Source organism: Antechinus flavipes, chromosome 1 (assembly GCF_016432865.1).
Source record: "Antechinus flavipes isolate AdamAnt ecotype Samford, QLD, Australia chromosome 1, AdamAnt_v2, whole genome shotgun sequence".
Taxonomy (NCBI): Eukaryota; Metazoa; Chordata; class Mammalia; order Dasyuromorphia; family Dasyuridae; genus Antechinus; species Antechinus flavipes.
Window position 1 is genome coordinate 123623124 of NC_067398.1, and position 21911 is coordinate 123645034.

The following is a 21911-nucleotide window of genomic DNA, read 5'->3' on the forward strand; positions in this document are numbered from 1 at the left end:
CAGAAAGGAGAGGCAAAAAAAAAAAAAAAAAAAAAAAACAATGTGAGGAGAGAATGGATCTATTTGGAATTCTTCAATAGTCATTATGCTACACTTGAAAAATATACAAAATGGCACAAATTCAACAACTGTTGTGCACTAACCAACAAAATCCTCTCCCAACCTTCCCCCTAAACCCCTTGCAGAAAAACATGGAGTGCCTATTCTGTGTTACTAATTTGCTATCAAATTATGAAAAGACAAATGTGTTTTGGGCCACATATTTATTATATTTAAAGGAAGAACCTTAGAAATTATATAATTCAGCATTCTAATTTGGCAGCGACAAAATGAAATATCAAGGAGTTTAGGATTCTCCCATTATATAGGTGAGTTTATACAGGCAACAGAACTGAGTAGATGTGAAGAATCTTTATCTTTTTTACAATGTTAGATGTTGTATTCTTATTTTGGAGGCTACAAAAAAGTCTGCAATTTTTTCTATGTCCATTTAAACTTTTTTTCTTAATAAAAAAAAAAAAAACTGGAGCTAGATATATAACCCTTGGCTTTGATTCTAGTTTGCTTTTGAATTAAGTGTATGACTAAATAAGGGACATCTTTCTAGCAGTATGTTCATTTGTACTCCCTCTGCTGGAAAAGAAAAATTCTTACAAGAAGAGGTATTGAATATAGTTTTAAAGTCTTTCTAACAGATTTGGAATTAAAAATAGGTCTGTTCATAGAATATTACTCATAATGTTATGATTATATTTAGTCAAAGTTTAATTTACTTTTCAGATAATATCCCTTTAAATAATGAACAAAATCAAATTATTTGCATATCAAAAATCAGCTAAGAAATAGATCGGTTTTATACTTTTATAACATTTACCTTAATGACTGTACAAAAATATATAAAATTATAATTTAAGCTCTCTAGCAAACAGTTAATATGTTTTCAAAATTAACAAGCACAGAAAAGACTTTCTGCAAACTTAAAATGCAAAGTATATGATGAATATAATTTAATTTTAGCAAACTTTCTGAAGTTTTTAAAGTGGAAAAATTGCCTTTTTGGATACCAACTTATATTTATTTCCTTGATTTAAATCATAAATTAAATGTGAATGGGTTTCCTTCTCACAATGTTTCCTATCTTAGGCCTCTTTATCAAATGTGCTGTCACTGAAGTCCATCAGCTTCTTATTAGTGAACTGTGTATATCCTTAAAATATTGCATAGGTAGTCTCTAAAAAAGTTCGTTCATGATTATGGTAGAAGAAGCAGATACATAGGTCATCAATGAACCTCTTTTGGATGTATAAACATAACTCAAAAGGGCACTAATTTCCAGGTCTTTTGTTGAGAATTGTACTTAAAAAAAAAAATCCAAACAGTATATTTTGTTTATTCATCTGCTGTTTTGTCTTAATAATATGACAATTAAAACTGAAAATACACATCAAGATCTAATGAAAACAGCCATTAAAGTGGAAAGCTACTAATCGTTGTCATAGATGCAACCTAAAAAAAAAGATGCAAAATGTAATTAGAAGCCCAAAATTTCATATACATACTCTTAAATTTTCTAAGTTTGAAGAATGTCTTTTGTGATTGCTTCCTACCATGGATACTGACATGTTGGCTACGAGAGCTAGCTGAATATATGAAGGATAACTATATTAGAAGGAAATATTGAACTCAGTATTTAATGTACATCTTGAAAATAAGAGTTGGGACCTTAATTTGTATCAGATTTAATTTGCATTAATATACACATGATATGCTATATTAAAATAAAAATTCATCACCTAGAAATAAAAACATAAAACAGATTATTATCATCTTTTGGAAATAATTCAAACTCTAAAAAATTGGCTAGATCTTTATTTGTGGGAGTCCACTAAATGAAAGTAGAAGAAATATAACAAAGAATAAAGGAAAATTTAAAATAAAAATATAAGTATTAAAATTAGCCAGACGAATGACAACTAATTGAGGAATATGAACATGTTGTATAAGTTCATGCATGAAAATTAGAAATGTAGTGGAAGTATTATTTAAAATTGTTCAGTGAGTTAAGGAAGGGTGGGAGGAAGAAAGAAGCTAAATAATGTTTAAGTTATAGAGAAGCAAAATTTCTTATTAGAGTGAATGAAGTATAGAAACTTTGTTGGGTAACATTTACAACTTTTGGAACAAAAGTAGGCAAAATGCTATGTGATTTATTGTAGGAAATAATTATGTATGACCTAAGAAACACAAATGGTAACACTTTTTCCTTTATCCTATCATTTGTCTTCTATATCTAATTATATTTCCATTCTATGGGGATTTGCTATAGTGTTTCTTTTTTCAAAAATAGAAAAATGGATATTGTATCATAACTTCCCTTGATCAAAAAAAAAAAAAAAAAAAAAGAAGAAGAACCTTGCCTTACAGGACTAGGCCTTTCTCTGGCCACTTAATAATTCTTTGTCTGCATACATTATGGAAAAAAATTGTGTGGAGGTAATTATTGAGCCAATCACCAGTAATCTCAAGGATATAAAGGATAAGAAAATGTGGGGAAGTTAAGGTGGAGTGAAGGGTGGGACAATAAGTGAAAGGTATGAAGTGCTTTGAATACCAAACTCAGTTTGTTTACATTTGGAACTAGGCAAGAAACAGAGCTTTAGTTCAACTTAGTGGAATTTTCTTTTTCTTTCTTTCTTTCTTTTTTTTTTTTTTTCTGAGGCAATTGGGGTTAAGTGACTTGCCCAGGGTTATACAGCTAGGAAGTGCTAAGCTTCTAAGGCCGAATTTGAACTCAGATCCTCCTGAATTCAGGTATGATTCTCTATCCACTACATCACCTAGCTGTCCCAATTCAGTCAAATTATTTAAGGAAGTAGCTGAGAATAAAACTATGGCCCCAGATGAATCAAGCTTGTGTCTCTGTATGTTTCTGAGATTCTTCCATTCTTTGTTTCTAAGGAAACACCATATCTACAAACTGAATGAGTAGTTGGTACGTTAAGTGGAAACTTTACCTAACTAAATTAAGTGGCAAAAATTAGTTAATTCCAAGCAAAAGTTAAAGGAGAATGATTTTTGTAGAATAGTTTATTGTTCAAATGAGGATTAAGAGTCCAAATAAGAAACAAAAACAATAAATGAACACAGTAGAGAAAAAAATGAGTTATGTTCATAACTGCATTTTAAATTGGGTTTTAAAAAAAAGATTTTTAGAATCAGAGGACCAGAGTTCAAATCCCAGTTCTGTTATTTATAATCTATGTGAATCTAAATTATTTAACCTTCTCGGGACTCATGTTTATTCATCCCTAAAATAAGGGGATAGGCCAGAAGATCTCTATAGACCCTTTTAAATCCATGATCTTATGTATACAGAAAAATTCTCATATGGCAAGACAGGAATGCAGAATTTCTAAGGATGACTAGTTACTATTGTTAGACACTTCCTCAAAGGCAAAAATATAAAAATTGCAGGCAGAATATTCTACAAACCACAACACAAATATTCAGATTCTCAGTTTGTTTGACAGGTAGAGAGCATTAAAGTATCAATAAGAGTTAATAGCAAAAATTGAAGCAAAATGTGTTTACAGCATAGGAATTTTTAGCATGTAGGTTTCATTGTGTGTTTGGGAACACTTTCTTAATACTCAGAATATTATGGATGATCAGTAATTGTTCACTTTTAATTAAAAGCTAATAATTTACACTAAGTTGTTAATGGTTCTAATGGGCATTACTCAACTGGCTTTAGCATAAGCAAATGTGCTAATATGTTGTCTATTAAAAAAAAAAAAGGAACATACCATCAGCAATATCATCATAGATCTCTCCTTCACTGTAAATACAGAAAAGAGTTATTTTATTTTAAAGAAATTCTTTTTTTTTATACAATAGGCAATTACTATGAGAAAAAAAGGTAATATGATATGGACATAACAATGCATTTGAAAATTATATTTTGTTCATCTATATGAAATAGGCATTCTGATACTTAAAAGTATCTATATTGCTTCCAATTTTAGTTTTATTTAATCCACATTTTTTTAAATTAACAAAGCCCAAAATACTAATTATTTATAATTATTCATTATAATCAACCAGACAAATTTATTTAACACCTACTTTTTGCCTAACAATGTGCTAGGCAATATAATCCTAAAGTTCTTTATACTCATGAATACCACATTTACAACTTCATTTGTATTTTTAATATTGAATAAAAAGAACTTGTATTTGATGTAGAAAATAACAATGATTATTTCCTGCTTTTTTAAAACAGAAGAACTAACATGTGGTTATTATAATGATACAAAAACACATGACCATACATTTATGTAATTCTAAAAAATAATTGTTTACTTTATCTATTACGATCACAGTAACTCACAAAGATCACCAATTAAAATGTGAGAGCTTTGAAATATGCCTTAACAGAGTGACTTCCCAATTGGATAAATTCCATTTTTTTTTTTTTTTTTTTAGGTATTTAAGCATGTTTGATATATCCATGAAATACTTTTGGATACTTTTACAAATCGACATACATGATTTCTATTTCCATTTTTATTTTTTATCACTGACTGATTCAATACTTTTGTGTGTTTGTGCTAAACACTGTGGGATATATAAGAGACCCAATCCCTATTCTCATAGAATTGATATTGTAATAAGAATTGTGATTAATCTCTAAATACCTTTAAGTTATTATTATTTCTTGTTAAGATTTGATACTTGTGTTAGGGCTACAAGTTCAACATTTAGAAATTTAAAGTATTTGAAGCAGATCAAGTAGATTCTGAAATCCTGATTTATGCTTCCAATGTTTTGAATTCTGTGATTCTGAATACTCAATTATTAGCTCCAATCCCTAGTTCCCTTAAGAGCTAAGCTTAATTGCTTTTATAGGAAGCCTGTTCTGATTTCCTCAGTTATTAATACCCTTCCTCAAAATTATTTTGCCTGTATTTTTTATATTTAGAATAAAAGGTTAAGCTTTTTTTGTGGGCAGATACTGTTTAAGTTTTGTCTATGAAGCCTCAATGTGTAGAGCCCTATCTGGCACATACCAAGTGCTTAATAAAAGTTCAATTGAATTGAATTTGCTACTGATTTTGCTTTGTTCATTTAATTCTCTTGAAGATGATCTGATAAGGTTCCTTGTTCCTTCCAAAAGAATCTCACATCCTGGTTTTTCTGGCTTCTCTGCCCCCTTACCAAGTTTTCCCTGGAACCAAAAGCCAGATTTTAATTAAGAATAGAGTTAAGTCAAAAGATCACAACAAAATGGAATATTATGCTGCAACTAGCCTCTAAGAGCAGGGCAATGGAGACCAAGACAAGAATTGGTTTGGGCAAAAGATGATGTAAATATAGAACACACTCATGTACACAATTCAATAATCCAACTAAATAATGGAATACTGCAAGGTATTTATGGTAGATTGAAAAAAAATAGAGATTATTGCCTATTGCATAAGCCAATAGTATCTCAAAATCAGGGCTAGGCCTGATCTCTAAACAATTGAAGATTGGGAAGTTAGTTTACATTCCACCTTTGCTGTGATAGCTAACAGCAGGGCTTGTCTTCAAGGCAACAACCACTGTTTTTTTGTTTATTTGTTTTAGCTGTCATGACTTTGTGACCCTATTTGGGGTTTTCTTGGCAAAGACACAGGAGTGGTTTGCCTTTTTCTTCTCCAACTCATTTTATTGATGAAGAAACTGAGGCAAATAATGATTTGTCCAGGATCACACAATTAATAAGTGCCTGAGCCTGGCACTCTATCTACTGCATCACTTTGCTGCCTCTATGACAGCCACATCTATCTTTATTTTCCAATACTCTCCTACTCTACCTATGGTTTATAAACTCCTAATTTCCCATTTTCAGAATTTAGCATCCTTCAATGTTCTCAAGAATCTACAGCAGCTTTGCAAATGCCACTGGGTTCCATCTTTCACTCCCTGACCCCTTCCTTAGAGTCATATGTAATTCTAAAAAGTAATTGTTTATTTTATTTATTACGATCACAGTAACTCACAAAGATCACCAATTAAAGTATGGAAGGCTTGAAATATGCCTTAACAGAGTGATTGCCCAATTGGGTAAATTCCATTTTTTTTTTTTTTTAGGTATTTAAGCACGTTTGATACATCCATGAAATACTTTTGGATATTCTTACAAATAGATATACACGATTTGGTAGTCGACCATTCAAGCAACAAATATTTTCTAAGAATTTACTGTATTCCAGTAAATGTACCAAACTCTGGAGAGACAGAGAAAGTCAAAAACATTGTCTCTGATTTCAAGGAACTTACACTTTAGAGGGGATGAAAATGAGGTAGGGAAAGAAACCATGAAAATATATAATCTGTGGGGGCAGCTAGATGGTGCAGTGGATAGAGTGCTGGCCCTGGAGTCAGGACGACCTGAGTACAAATCTAGCCTCAGACACAATACTTCCTAGCTATATGATCTATACACACACACACACACACACACACACACACACATATATATATATATATATAAAATCTGTTATATATATAGTATAGATGGGAGGTAAAGTCAGGGAAGGCATTGAGGGTGGAAAGAGTTTGGGAAGGGTCTATTATATAAGGTAAGATTTTACTTGAGTTTTGAAAGAAGCCAGGGTAGTCAAGAAGCACTGATAAGGAGGGAGAACATTCTAGGAATGGGGTCAGCTGATGAAAAGCAGAAGTCAGGAGATGGAATGTTTTTGTGAGGATCCACCCAAGGTAGTATTACTAGATCAAAGAGTGTGGAAAAGTATGAGAGGACTGAAAAGGTGGGAAGCAGCAGGATTGTGAAGGGCTTTAAAAGTCAAATAGATGATTTCATATTTGATCTTGCAGGTCATAGGGAGCCACTGAAATTTTTCGATTTTTGATTTCAGGGGGCAGTGTAATATGGTGAGATCTATATCTTAGAAAGATTTTGAGTGGAGAACAGATAAGATAAGATAAGATAAGATAAGATAAGAGTGGTGAAAAAAAATTTGAGGAAAGGACACTATTTTGATAGTCTAGGCTTGAAGAAATGAAGGTCTATACCAAATTGATACATAACAACAGTTATTGAATAAAGGGCTAAAGGAGCAAATAATGAGGAAAGATATCTGAGTGAGTGAAGTAAAAAGAGAGAGCTTTTAGCAAATGGCTTCATTTTTTTTCCTCTGGGAAGTATAAAGCAAGATTCTCAGCTGAGTGAGGGTGGAAGTGGGAGCCAATAGATAGGGAGGGGGAAGAATAGTGTCATGGAAAAAGTTTGAAATAGCTGCTGTGAGGAGTGATGCAGGAGTGATGCAGAATTCCCCGTTTAGGGGAATTCTGCATATTGAGGCCAGTGATTAGTGAATTAGAGTCTTGCTTTGCCACTTTAATTTTCAGTGAGAGAAAGTGAATCACACAAAATGGGCAGACAAAGATGGATTATAATCTGCCTTGCAGATATCACTGTGTGTTTCCCATGTTCCCCAACATCGTCCTCTTCTAAACTAGCTTTTTCTGCTGAAGGCCCCACTATCCTTCTATTCACTTAGGGTGTCACATTATAGCATCTTTGCTCATTTTCCTTTATTCCACATATTCAAATCTTGTCCATTCTAGTTCTTGCCTTGCTCAATTTGTCCCTTTCTTTTTACTCCAACACCTAAGTTCAGAACCTCCATCATATTGCAATAGCTTCCTAATTGATTCCCTTGCCTCAACTCTCTCCCCTCCAATCCATTTTCTATAATTGCCACAATGTTTATGTTACTCCCATATTTATACTGTAGTGATAACCTTTTGATTCTAGGATTAGATACTTGAAATCACAGACTTTGAGATCTCATTGGCACAAGGAATTACTAAAGAAGTAATTCCTTACATTAACACAAATATGCACCTCAGCAATTGCTCTATAATTTATTCAAGGCAATCCAAAAGTTTTAGGCAGTTTTAAACTAGTTAAGTTTAATAAGCTATTAAAGTTTAAAACTGCCCTAAGATTTTTGAGATAATCAGTTATCATAGAGAGCTAGCTGCCTGGGCCACTTAGAGGACAGATGGCTAGCCCAAGGTCACACAGCATAGAATTACAAGGAATCTTAAAGATCATCCAGTACTCTTATTTTATAGGAGAAGAATTGTTCTTAGGTCAATTGATTAACTTAATTGTTGGGAATGAGACCACAAAGTATTAAAGAGAAATTGGTGTGGATAAACTGAGGGTTTACAATTTTAAATATGTGAGCTAGCAAACAGTATAGCTATTATAATAATTGTAACTTTTGAAAACCTAAATTATAACCACATTATCATTAATACATAGAACACAATACTTCACATATATGTAGTATAAGGTATTTCACTTAATTGAAGAAAAACTGGCAAAAAACGCACAAATTTTTTTCTTTCTTGCAACAAGACATTGCATTGAAATATAATTTTTACTTACTTGTCTACCAAACAGCTCCGAAGGACATAGCCATCTACAAAATAAAAACAAATAGAGAAAAATCCTTATTTTGCCATTTAGAAAAAAATATCAGTTTTAGTTTTAAGAAATGGAAGTTTGCTGATGCTGAGTGAAATGAGCAGAACCAGGAGATCATTATATACCTCAACAATGATACTGTTTGAGGATGTATTCTAATGGAAGTGGACCTCTTCGATAAAGAGAGCCTTAATTGATCAAAGATGGACAGAAGCAGCTACACCCAGAGAAAGAACACTGGAAATGAATATAAACTGCTTGCATTTATGTTTTTCCTCCCGGGTTATTTATACCTTCTGAATCCAATTCTCCCTGTGCAACAAGAAAACTGTTTGGTTCTGCACACATATATTGTATCTAGGATATACTGCAACCCATTCAACATGTAAAGGACTCTTGCCATCTTGGGGAAGGGGTGGAGGGAGGGAGGGGTAAAATTGGAACAAAAATGAATGCAAGGGATAATGCTGTAAAAATTACCCTGGCATGCGTTCTATCAATAAAAAATTATTAAAAAAAAAAAAAAAAAGAAATGGAAGTTTGTGTTGCAATATCTAAGTCCAGAAAGCACTATACATGGTACCATGGTTCTTTATAATATTCTTCTCTTTCTAATATCTTTTTTTATCCCTATATTCTTCTGACTTTCCTTTCCTCCCAAGTAGAATAAATCTTTAAACAAATAAAAAAAAGTTGCTGATGTTCCTTTGCTAACCATTGGCAAAATCTAATAAAACAAAATTTAATAGGAATAAATGTTTTAAATATGGGTTCACAAAAAAATTAAATTCATAAGTATAATGTGGGGAAAATATAATTAGACAATAGTTATTCTGAAAAAGATCTGAAGGTCTGAGTGGACTTCAAGCCCAATGTGAATCCACAATATAACATGACAGTTAAAAAGGTAATATATACTACATTAAGAGAGGCATAAAAATCAGGAAGAAAGAAGTGGATCTCCTTGTATTCTAACTTAGTCAGACCATATCTAAATTATTATGTTCAGTGCTGGGCACTATATTTTAAGAACTTTGGTAGAGATTATTTTAGATAAGAACAATGAAGATAATAAAGGGCCATTCTGTGATATGAGAATTGGTTAAAGGATTGTAGATGTTTAGCTTAGTGAAGATTTATATTAAACAAAATTGTTGTATTCAAATATTTTAAAAATTATCATTTAGAAGGAGGATTAAACTTGTTCCACTTGACTTCAGGGAACAGAACTGGATACAACAGATTTTTAAAAAGCCTTCCTAACAACTATCAAAGATATTTAAAAATAGAATCGGCTTCCTTGGGAGATAATACTTTCCATTCACTGAGATCTTCAAGTCTTCAAGGATAGATATCACTTGTTAGGTACATTATAGAGGAGATCCTTGCTCAAACATGAGTTGGATTAGATGATCTTTGAGGTCCTTTCCAACTCAGATATTATGTAATTTGGATTGTTCCTTCTTTTTCTCCTCCACCTCCTGTTTTTCCTTCTCTTTTTTTCTATAGTACATAAGATGTAATATAATGTAGGAAGTATAATATAATACAAATTTTACTTTATCAGATTAAATTTTATTTTATGCCTATTAATTGAATGATTGCTATTGGTTGTTATTTACCTACCATTGTACTTAACTTTTCTAAGAAAATGGTTTCAGAATGGCTATTACCTTTGTGGATTTCTATTAGTTTTTGTTGCATTTCATAATATATTACTGACCTTTTAGAATTTATTTTGTTTTATTTTTGTGTTCTCTGTAAGAGTTAATTCCAAATATATCCAACCATTCTGGAGAGCAATTTGGAACTATGCTCAAAAAGTTATCAAACTGTGCATACCCTTTGATCCCACTTTCTACTGGGCTTATATGCCAAAGAAATCTTAAAGAAGGGAAAGGGACCTGTATGTGCACGAATGTTTGTGGCAGGTCTCTTTATAGTGGCCAGAAACTGGAAACTGAGTGGATGCCCATCAATTGGAGAAAGGCTGAATAAATTGTGTTATATTAATATTATGGAATATTATTGTTCTGTAAGAAATGACCAGCAGGATGATTTCAGAAAGTCCTGGAGAGACTTACACAAACGGATGCTGAGTGAAATGAGCAGGACCAGGAGATCATTATATACTTCAACAACAATACTATATAATGATCAATTCTGATGGACGTGGATCTCTTCAACAATGAGATGAACCAAATCAGTTCTAATAGAGCAGTAATGAATTGAACCAGCTACATCCAGTGGAAAAACTCTGGGAGATGACTATGAACCACTACATAGAATTCCCAATCCCTCTATTTTTGCCGCCTTCATTTTTGATTTCCTTCACAGGCTAATAGTACACTGTTTCAAAGTCTGATTCTTTCTGTACAGCAAAATAACTGTTAAGACATGTATACTTATATTGTATTTAATTTATACTTTAACATATTTAACATGTATTGGTCAACCTGCCATCGGGGTGGGGGGAGGATAGGGGGAAGGAGGGGAAAAAGTGGAACAAAAGGTTTGTCAATTGTCAATGATGTAAAATTACCCATGCATATAACTTGTAAATAAAAAGCTATTAAAAAATAAAATAAAATTATCAGACAGATAAAAAAAAAGTTAATTCCAACTTATATATCCTGAAACCAGGTTTCAGGAAAGAGTAAAGCCATTTAAATTGGACCTGTTAAATCATGAACATTGCCAAAAAACTGATTAGGTCACATTTGAATGATCTGTGTGTGCAATGTCAACATCTAAAGAACTAGAAGTATCCGGACTATAGAATTTTTGAAGACTGATCAAGATGAATGAAAGTGATTGCATCTTTTGGACTATTTGGTTTTGGAATAGCATATTAGATATATTTTTAGTTCCAGAGAGACATTATTACATAGTAGATATGGTGCTGGGAAAGATTTGATAGCAGCAGATGTACACTAGCTGCATGATGATGTGGAAGTCATCCAACCTCAATGAACTTCAGTTTTCTTATCTATTAAATGGGTATAATTATAGTATCTGCTTCACAGGGTAGTGAGACTTAAATGAGAAAATGTATGCCATATACTTTGCACACTGTAAAATGCTGTTTATGTATAAGTTTTTATTACTCTCCAAATTAGTTTGGGTATTAGAGAATAAAAGCTGAAAACAAAATCATATATGTGAAAATTAATGTTATGGGTATAGTATTTATTAAACACAAAGGAAAGTCTTCTAGTTGCTGATTAAACATAAAAAACTAATAAAAACAAAATGTCTCATATTTATGAACTGCTTTTGGTTTGTAAATTGTTTTACATAGAATTATTTCATTTTAGCCTCACAACAACACTTGAGGTTGATACTGTTATGAAAAGGAACCATTTTAAAATTTGAAAATTCACTCTAGCAAATTACAGATAGATTAGGAAAAAACAAAGCCTTTGACATCAAGAATTCCCCCAAAATAGAATATTCTTGTGTAATGTTTTCAAAAGAAGAGATTTACTGTCTTTCAAAGGAAATAAAATATAAACATTATATTTTCTTTAGTAATAGCTCATTTGCCTATGAATGCCATAATAGATCAAGTGCCAAAATTATGAAAGAGTAAACAATTATATATATATATGTATATATATATATATATATATATATATATATATGTATGTATAGCACTTTAATAAGATAGAAAAATTCCAAGTTCAGATAATTTTATGTCTTCCTTTCCATTTCACTGAAGTATATATTAGAAAAAATATATTCAAAAGAACATCTAAAAATTGATGATGCTGTTCTTAGGGTTATTTTGAGACCAAAGCACTTGCCACTCACTTTCATGTTGAGACTTTCCTCTTAAATTAAGACAAATACCACAACTTACATTAATTTTCAAAAGGAGATGAAGTCATCATTCCATATTCAGTGACATTTGCTTGTCTCATGTCAGATGATCTTTGAATTAGTCAGCTCTTAGAGCAAATTATTGATTCTTTGTGTCAGGACCATAAAGCATAAATCATGCACAAAGTAAGTCTATGTCAGGAACCAGAATCAAAACTGAATACTTACTTACATTTTTTAAAAGTCCATGAATGTTTCTACCTTCATTTCAGTTTTTCTTTATAAATATGCATTCGGGGGGGGGGGGGGGGGGAGAACATTCAGAAAGTATTTTATTTAAGGAGATAACAATGGCAAAAGTTTCCATGGCACCTCTATTTATGCAATTCTAAGCTAATTATTTTACAATGACAAAATCTTTTCTCTCAAGACTTCAATGGCAAAGTCAATATTATTTTGTGTTGGCATGCATTCCTAACAGCTTCCAATTAAAATGAGAAGAGATGAGATTGGAAAAAATGCATTCAAAATTGGAAATTGTTGCCTGATGTGGCTCTCATTTTATTCTCATCATATGGATCAAAATATATTTCATTTTTTAATTAGTTGGATCCTTATTAAGACAGGGTTGTGTTTTCACAAGAAAGTTACAAAGATCTCGATGATACTCTATCAAGTTGAGTGATGTTTGTTCCTATGCTGATATGGCATTTTTTAATATATGTGTTGCTGGACCAAGTACTACAGTATCTTTTGAAAATCACTTACCAGAATATGTTGTGGGACAGAATTAAATACCATTAGTATTCAAGCACAGATATAGCCCTTTATATTAGAAAAGTTATATTAATGGTCATTCATGATAAGCAGCTTTGCTATTCCTACTGAATATTATGATTTATATAAAAGCTTAAGATTCCCAAGAAAGTGTTTCTTTTCTGTATATCATCTCATCTTAATGTTAAATCAATTTTAACTATTATTAGCAGTATTGAGAGAAGATACTTTGTGGGAATGAAACATTGGATTGCACCTTACTGCTCTTTTCATTTTCCTGAAATAATGTACAACAAATTCTGTGCCCATCAGCTGCAAAATCATTATCCATTGTTAATGGACAGGATTCCAGGGTTATGACTTCTAATTCTATGGTACTTTTGCTTTCTGAATCCTTTTAAAAACCTAATTCAATTAAAGGTGATTCATGATGTGTCAAAATGAAAGTGAATTATTCCACTATAAAATTTTATATAAATCTACACTTTATAGTTTCTAGAAATAAATCTTATTTACAGTTAACAAATTCTGTCTTTGCTTACATGTGAATATTCCCAATGGTGGATCTGTAACAAAACAGCTTCTGTATTAGAGTTTTATAAATTATGTAGAGGCTCATATGAAAGTGACTCCCACAGATAAGAGATCTAATTTTTGTCTGGAAATCTCCTCTCAGTAGGATAGAACACACTGATATGAAACAAATGTTTTGTTGACATTTGGTAGGGCAGAGCTAGCTCAGAATTGAACTCCCACATCCATATGTGACTGGTTAATTCTATCCCAAAATGTTTGTTTGGTTTTTGAGTAGTGACCACTTCCAGCTAGTGAATGACTTGGATGTTTGTGAATATAATGTTACTCCCAAATGATAAATTCATTGAATTGTCAATGGTTCCTTTAAAAAAATTTCCAGTATCCCTGACATTAAAAAAAAAAATCACTTGATCACATTTTTTCCTCTTTGATATATATCTTCTGACCTAAGCAGCTTAAATTCTTCTCTAGGTCTTGGTTTCATCATCTATAAAATGAGGGGATTGGATATAGATCATCTCTGAGGTTTCTTTTACCTTGAAAATTAAGCTCCATTAAGTATTTGTAACATGAGCACATATATAATATGTACATATGTGCTCAAACATATATATGTGTATATCTGTAAATGCATATGATACTATACACATATATAGATTTAAGCTATTAAAGCTTAAAACTACACCAAGATTTTGGGATCAACTTATATGTATGTATATAGAGAGAAATATGTGCCTATGTGCATGTGTAAACAAATATGTGGATATACACCCATACATATAAAAATGTGGTCAAATTAAGAAAAGCAGTAAAAAAGAAGCATACAATTTGGGATTTTTCCAGGCAAAAGCTAATAAAATATACTAGGCTGATTTGCTTAATCTGCTATAGAAGTCCAATTGTATTTGGGCAAATCTATAAAACATCTCTGAAACGTGTTCAACATTTCTTCTCTCATGAAAGAATAGGGACCTCTTAGGTGCTGCCTCATTCTAATATTTACAAATGATTTCTTCCCAATGATGGACAAGAGGAAGATGAAATTAATGCCTGTTCAATATTGTTTATACATAAACAATTTTGTTTCCTTGGAAACTGCATCCTTCAAAAGATATTACAGAGATTCTGTAGCAGCAGATCTCATCAGGTATTAGATAGCTGTTTTGATTTTATCTTATATCCATTGTATCTAGTAGGCACTTAATAAGTGCTTATAGATTAATGTCATTGCCAAGGAAATATTCTCCTCTAAGAGATGATTTGGAATATGAGCTCTTGAAACAAGACTAGAAACTTTTGGTTTTGAGAGAAATTTATTTCAGAGAGACTGTAATATTAGAAGCACGAGTTCAAAATGGGCCAAATTTCATTTTTAACCTCAAGAGAAAAAAAGGATGGGATGAAGTTTCTTTCATATTACTCAGAAGGTATAATTTGCTGGTACCCAAGTATATGTAATCAATTTGCCTAGGTTTTTAAACAGGGCTATAAGAAATTCCATGTGTTTCACAGTAGGCCTGAAATAATCATTTCTAAGACTACCTATCATAATGGTAGGCTATAATAGGAAATTAGATCAGGTAAACTCAAGGGCTTGATTATATTAATTCATATTATCTCAAGAAGGTCATATACTATGCTTTGAAGAAGCACAGGGCATAGAACATTCCCTAAGCCTTTTACAATTTACATAATTGTGGATTCCATCTCCTGATAAGAGAGATATAGAATATTTGGGGTCTATGGAAAGGATATGAATGGAAGCAATATGAAAAAATGAAAAGTACAGATTTGAATTAGAAGACCTACGTCAAAGTTTCAGGTTTGCCATTTACTTGGCATATAGCTTTGGGTAAATTATTTATCTGGTCTTCAGTTGCTGCTTATATAAAACAGAAATAATACCTACTGTGAGGTAAATACAGACTCACAATACTAATGTGAGAGCTAAGGACAATAACATATGTTATGATTGAATTATTTTTCAGTCATGTCCAACTTTTCATGAACAAATGGTGACCCCATTTGGAGTTTTCTTGGCAAAGATATTGGAATAATTTGCTGTTTCCTTCTCTAGCTTATTTTATAGATGAAGAAGAGAGATAAACAGGTGGCTTACCCAGGGTCACACAGCAAGTAAGTGTCTGAAGTTGGATTTGAACTAATGAAGAGGAGTCTTCCAGACTCTAGACCACAGCATTATCTGCTATTCCACCTCACTATTCCAAATAACATATGTGTAAGTTTAAAAAACCCCACTCTACAGTTTAAGTATTAGTGGGCACATCTCTCCGAAGTTTGCATTGTTTTCTCTAGTGTGGAGATGCTAGAAGTCCTCATCACTTTAGATGTTAGAAACATTTATCATATGGCATTTAGTAATCTTGCCATGCTATAGACTCTCACCCAAGCCTCTGGGGAATATGGTTCCTAAGGATAATATGTCCCTTTTACATAATATTATTAATAATTGGCCACATTATTGATACAGGCAATATCAATAAAATACATGAATTAAAGTATTCCTAAGTAGTCTATTATAATAATAGTTGTAGAAAGTAATATAATTTTATAAAGTTTGCAAAACACTTTAGCTACGATATCTCATTTGATCCTCACAACAGCTCAATGAAGAAGGTGCTATTAATAAAGCCATTTTATAGATGAGAAAACTGGGACTGAGAGGTTAAATGACTTACCTAGTGCCACACTTCAATTACAGTGGTAAATGTCACAGGCAGAATTTGAATCTAAGTCTATCTAAGTTCATCAATCTGTGTACTAGGCTCGATCACTTATGCGACATGAGTGAAATCTTGCTTTTAGAAACACAAAGTACTTTCATACATTTTTTCCTCACAAAACTATTTTGTGGAGGTGGGGTATAAAGTCTATGGCCAGAGAGGCGATTGGCCTGGTATATCCTCTTCACGATAGATTGCACCAATCAATCACAGAATCAGAGGATCACAAATTTAATTTTGTAAATGAGGAAGCTGAGGTACTTTGAGGTTAAGTGACTTGACCAAGGTCATACAGATAGCAAACCTTAGAGGTGGGAATTTGAATCTCTGTGATGAAATGTCATCATATAATATAAAGTGATTTGCTTAAATTTATATACTACCATACTGACAAATCAGGATAATTTTTTTTTTTTTTTACCTAACACTTGACTCAGTTTTCAAAATATTTTTAGACTCTATCAATATAATGAGTTAATTTGGTTAAAAATTATTGAACCAGTTGTATTTTAGACTTATCAAGCAATTAATTTAACTTCTTGCTTTTCAAATAGTTCTGTTGGTATTTTGTAGATATAATCTCAGTCTTCAAATCTGTCCACTAAATGCCTCCATCTAGTGTTGTGGCGATGGTTAGGAAACAACTCACTAAACATCCCAATTCAAATGTGTCTATGTATCACTGAGGAAAGGACATGGGCAGATAAATTTAAATATCTATAATAACTTGGAATATTCTGGAATTATCCTCATGATTCTTTCACATGAACATGAGATTCTTATTAATTCGGTGCATTTGCCCAGTTGTGGAGGCAGCTTAGCAAAATGGATAAAAAGGTGACTCTGGAGTCAGGAAGACGTATATATAGGTTCCCAATTGACAGTGGGACCCCAGACAAATTATTAACCTCTCAGTGCTTCAAAGAACTCTTTAAGATTACCAGTTGTAAAGACGTGAAGATTTAAATTAGTATAAAGATTTCCTTTTCAGGATTTTTTTACATCAATGAAACCCCAAGTACAGGTCAAATGACCATTTGCAATCCAACCATAATCTTTGAGCTAACCTTCTGTTTTGTTTTCAGAAATCATCTGGTTCTTACTGTGGACAGTTTTGTACTGTTTTTTCTTGTGCTGACCAAATTATAAGCATTTTTTTCATTTGATTTTAGACAATACTGGGATATGATAAATAGTGCAAAGAATATGCGATGGCATATTTTCTTTCATGTTTTGCTGTGTAGCTATCTCTCAACCTCTCCCCTCAAGAAAAGTACAGTGCCAAATGGATAGAAAGTGTTCAAGAAATACCCTTCCAATTCATTATTTTCTAAATTACCCCCATGTGGTGCTTCAGCATTTGCTATTGGGAATGGAAGCCCTTTACATTGTGTTCTCCAGTTTGGTATGAATGTCAATTATGGTTACCCAGCACAATTATAGAATCATGTCTTCTTACCTCACCACTGCCATGTTGTTATGGCTTTGATTTTTCTTTATAAAAATCTCTGTTTTGTCACTAATTGATTTTAGATTGGTATATTCTGTTGCCCTCATAAAATCTTATTTTGGAATATGTTTATGAATATGACTGGTTAGACAGAAATAAAAACTAAACTAAATTTCAGTTTATTTAGTGTAGGTCTCAAACTTTCTGAATTAGATGTTTTTCTAGGAGTATAAATTTTAATCTAGATATTGAGCACGAAAACATAGTGTGGTTACTAGAGTTCCTGAAATGATCACTGAATTTTTTTTATTATAGCTTTTTATTTACAAGATATATGCATGGGTAATTTTTCAGCATTGATAATTGCAAAACCTTTTGCTCCAATTTTTCCCTTCCTTTCACTTCCCCCCTCCCCTAGATGGCAGGTTGACTAATACATGTAAAAAAAGTTAAGGTATAAGTTAAATACAATACATGTATACATGTCCATACAGTTAGACCACTGAGTTTTTAATAAAAGGAAGAAGGTGAATTAAATGGATAATGTGGAGATATTCCAAAAGTAAGATCCAGAGAGAAAATAAAGAACAGAGGGGAGAGTAGCAGAAAAATACAAGCAAGTGAAGAGGAAACTTCATTGGTTGAAGTAAATAAAATAGAGAAATACAATAAAAAAAACAAATGAGAAAAGCAGATATGCTTTATGATGGTATGCCATCTTGCTTATTTGCTGGTATTCATATAGAAAGCCTTAAAATTTTTCTTGCAAAGCTTTTCTTTGGCTATTTTTTTTTGTAATAAAATATGAACAAGATCCTTTTCTCCATGTTTCTAAAAACAATGGACTAATTGTTGCTTTCAGAATCTGAATTAAAGGTCGATGTGTCTATTCCCCCAAGTTTCTGTAATAGGAAATGCATCCATAATAATGTTAGGGGGAAGAGGACAAAGAGAAATGCTGCTGAGAGCTGTAGTCAACCAAATCTTTTTGTCCCCTTTGTTCCCTTTTCCTACATGTTACATTTCATTCCTAGAACATCATTTCAATTCTTATCCCTGAGTTACTTTTCTTTGCTAATTAAAAATACAACTGAAAGCTTCTATGATTCTTTTGATTAATGCTCTGAGTAATCAACTCCCAGAATTATAGAATCATAGAGTCTTAGTCTTGGAAGATACTTCAGAGGTCTTGTACCAGCTGAACCTATATAAGAATTTATCTTTGCTTAGCTCCAGGATCCTTACTCTCCCCAAATCCCTCATTGCCTATGTTCTACTAGCCTTTACAATGCACTCCCAAGGGGCAATATTTTTGGAGGGCATCTATTCTTGTCCCAGATAAGACTGTGCACTCAACATAGCTTTGCACTACCCTTTTCCTTTGACTTTCAACAAAACAAACAAAACAAGCTTTATACATTTTTGAAAAAAAAAATCACTTGAAAATATAAAAAAAAGGAAATTTAAAAATTTCTAAAGAGCAAAGACTATTTATTTGGTTTAATATTTATAACTGTGCACACTCAAATATTAAATTGAAGCAAAAACAATTGTGAAATAGTAAGTTGGAATTACAGATATGAAGTAAGCTATGAAAAATTCAAAATCAGGACAGAACAAAAGGTATTTAGCATTTAAGAATCAATTTTTTTCTATGTATTTATATGCTGGACTTGGATCACAAGATTCGAAGTAGATTAGAAATTGGAGATTATCTATTATAATTCCCTTTCTCTACAGCTACTTAGAATAATTTGAATCTAAGTCTGTTAATTTTTATGAAAAATTCTATTTCTTACTATATTCCCCAAAATAAAAAACCATTGTGCTATCCAAATTATATGCAATTTTTCATTTGATCTTAGACAGTACTGGGATATGATAAATAGTACAAAAAATGTGCAATGACTTACATTTCCCCTCTTCATTCCTGCAGAGTACTTTTGTATCATCTGTATTTTGTATGACTTCAAGAGATTCCCCAGGCTTCAACTGCAAATCTCTGGCTCCCCATTTTTTAGAAGGTAAGGTAGGCACCACTTGAGTTGTATACAGAACTCTAATTTCACCATCAAACTGAAACAAAAAGATATATTATTTCACTGATTGTACTGTTAAAACAACAATTTTTGAGCAATTTTATATGGAAATTCATATTTACATTCAATTGATTTCAACAATTTAGCAAACACTAAACATTTGCCATGTTCAAAGCCCTATGTGGGGCACTGAGACTACAATGATGATAACATTGAAAACCAGTCTCTACCTTCAAGATTACATTCTGCTGGTAGATATGACATCTAAACACATAAATAAATTTAAAATATTTTAATAAAGATAGATAAAATGGTACCTGAATGACAAATTAAATAGGAGGAGTGTAGTTAACACAGAGTATGTAAAGGGGAATTTTGTAAAAGAAAACAAAATGTAGCCTAGTGAGAGCTGAGGAAAGGCTTTAAGTGTTAAATTGAGGAGTTTGCATTTTATCCTAGAAATGCTAGGGAGTCATTGAAAATCCTTGAATAATGAAAGGATATAGTCAGGAATATTATTTTGCTAACAGTGAAAAGGATGAATTGGAGAAGGGAAAGACTAGCATTAAGAAGTCCAGTTAGGAGGCTATTGAGTAAACCAGGCAACAATGATAATAACTTGAATTAAGAATGTAAGAGATGTCGGTAAGATAGAAGCATCAAAACTTTGCATTTTAGCAACATATGAAATTATATATATGAGTTGAGTGAAAATGAGGAGTTGAAAATAACATTTAGCTTGTAAACGTGGATAAACTTGTGGCCAATAGTTATTAGGGAGATTAGGAGATGGGATAAATTCTGAACAAAATATAATGAGTTCTGTTTTAGACATTTTGTGATTGAGATGCCTACAGGGAAAAAAATACAGGTAGAGCTGTCCATTATAGTTGATGATATTGGACTAGAATTCAAGAGACAGAAGGCTTTTATGGTGGTGAATCAGTATATATTATGTACATATACTATATTATATGTAAAAAAATATACATCTATATAGAAATGGTAATTGAAATAATGAAAGCTGATGAGAACATTATAATTGCAGAGCATATGAAGAATTATATATTGATGCTTGGGGATCTCCATGATAAGAAGATGAGACATGGATGATGAACCAGCAAAAATGACTAAGAAGGAACAGCTACAGAGATAGGACAAGAATAAGGAGACATGAGTCATGATTTTTTATTTTCATAATCAAATTTCCACATATTATTAAATTGTAAAGAAGAAGGTTATCAATACCTTTTGTGAAAAAGGCAAATAAGAACCCAATTAGAAATGATTTTAGACTTTAGGGGTCCAAAATAATTGGATTTAACATCTTGATTAAGTATTTTTGTTGTATGAAATGACTCCCTGGCCTTGAATTATAATAGGATAAAAATAAATAAAATTTTACTTTATAAAATGCTTTAAGGCAGTAATAGCCCAAATCACAAAATTTGGTGAATAGATTTATAAACTACCATTTATACCTTATTCTCATAAATAGGATAGTTCTTTGTACATTTGAGATGATTATCAATATTTGCTAAATTCAAAATGTTTTCTTTAAGCCTAAAGTGCTGACATTTAAAAATGATCTCTTTAGTAAATAAGTGAATAAAATAATAGAATTGTTGATCGGAAAATAATATCATGGTCTTGAAGGTTTTTTGAAGACTTCATTCTTAAAAATGTGAAGTTGGGTAATTACTATCCACAAAATTAATGAAAGACTTGCAAGAAAACTAGTAAATCAGCATCATTACTATCATTCATTAGTATTGTGAGAAATTGGTAAATTCATTAGTATTTTGAAATATAAAACAATTTTTACTGGCTTTTAAAAATTCTGATCAGATTGAATTGACTTACTTTGAATTTTTTCTTGAACTCCTTTTCTTCCTTTTCTTGCTTTTTCAGCTTCCTGAGGTCTTTTTCTTCTGACTTGCTTTTGCCAAAGTTTGCTCCTAAACTGTAATTTCAGAATATGGAATACTTTCCATCAAAGTTTGAAATAAGTTTTGTGAACCAAATATGTGCAACAG

General features: G+C 31.9%; 1 protein-coding gene across 2 annotated transcripts in view; it reads right to left on the reverse strand.

The window, feature by feature from the left end:
• Nucleotides 1–511: 511 nt before the first annotated feature.
• The window catches only part of FYB1 (FYN binding protein 1), a 115861-nt gene continuing 94461 nt past the window's right edge, over nucleotides 512–21911 (reverse strand). For both annotated transcript variants that reach the window (XM_051990196.1, XM_051990206.1), the window contains 5 exons: nucleotides 21739–21838; nucleotides 19750–19912; nucleotides 8468–8501; nucleotides 3807–3838; nucleotides 512–1506 (listed from right to left, as the gene is read on the reverse strand). In XM_051990196.1, coding sequence (XP_051846156.1) covers nucleotides 1484–1506; nucleotides 3807–3838; nucleotides 8468–8501; nucleotides 19750–19912; nucleotides 21739–21838 — 352 coding nt within the window. In that variant the 3' untranslated portion in view covers nucleotides 512–1483. The remainder of the gene's footprint in view (nucleotides 1507–3806; nucleotides 3839–8467; nucleotides 8502–19749; nucleotides 19913–21738; nucleotides 21839–21911) is intronic.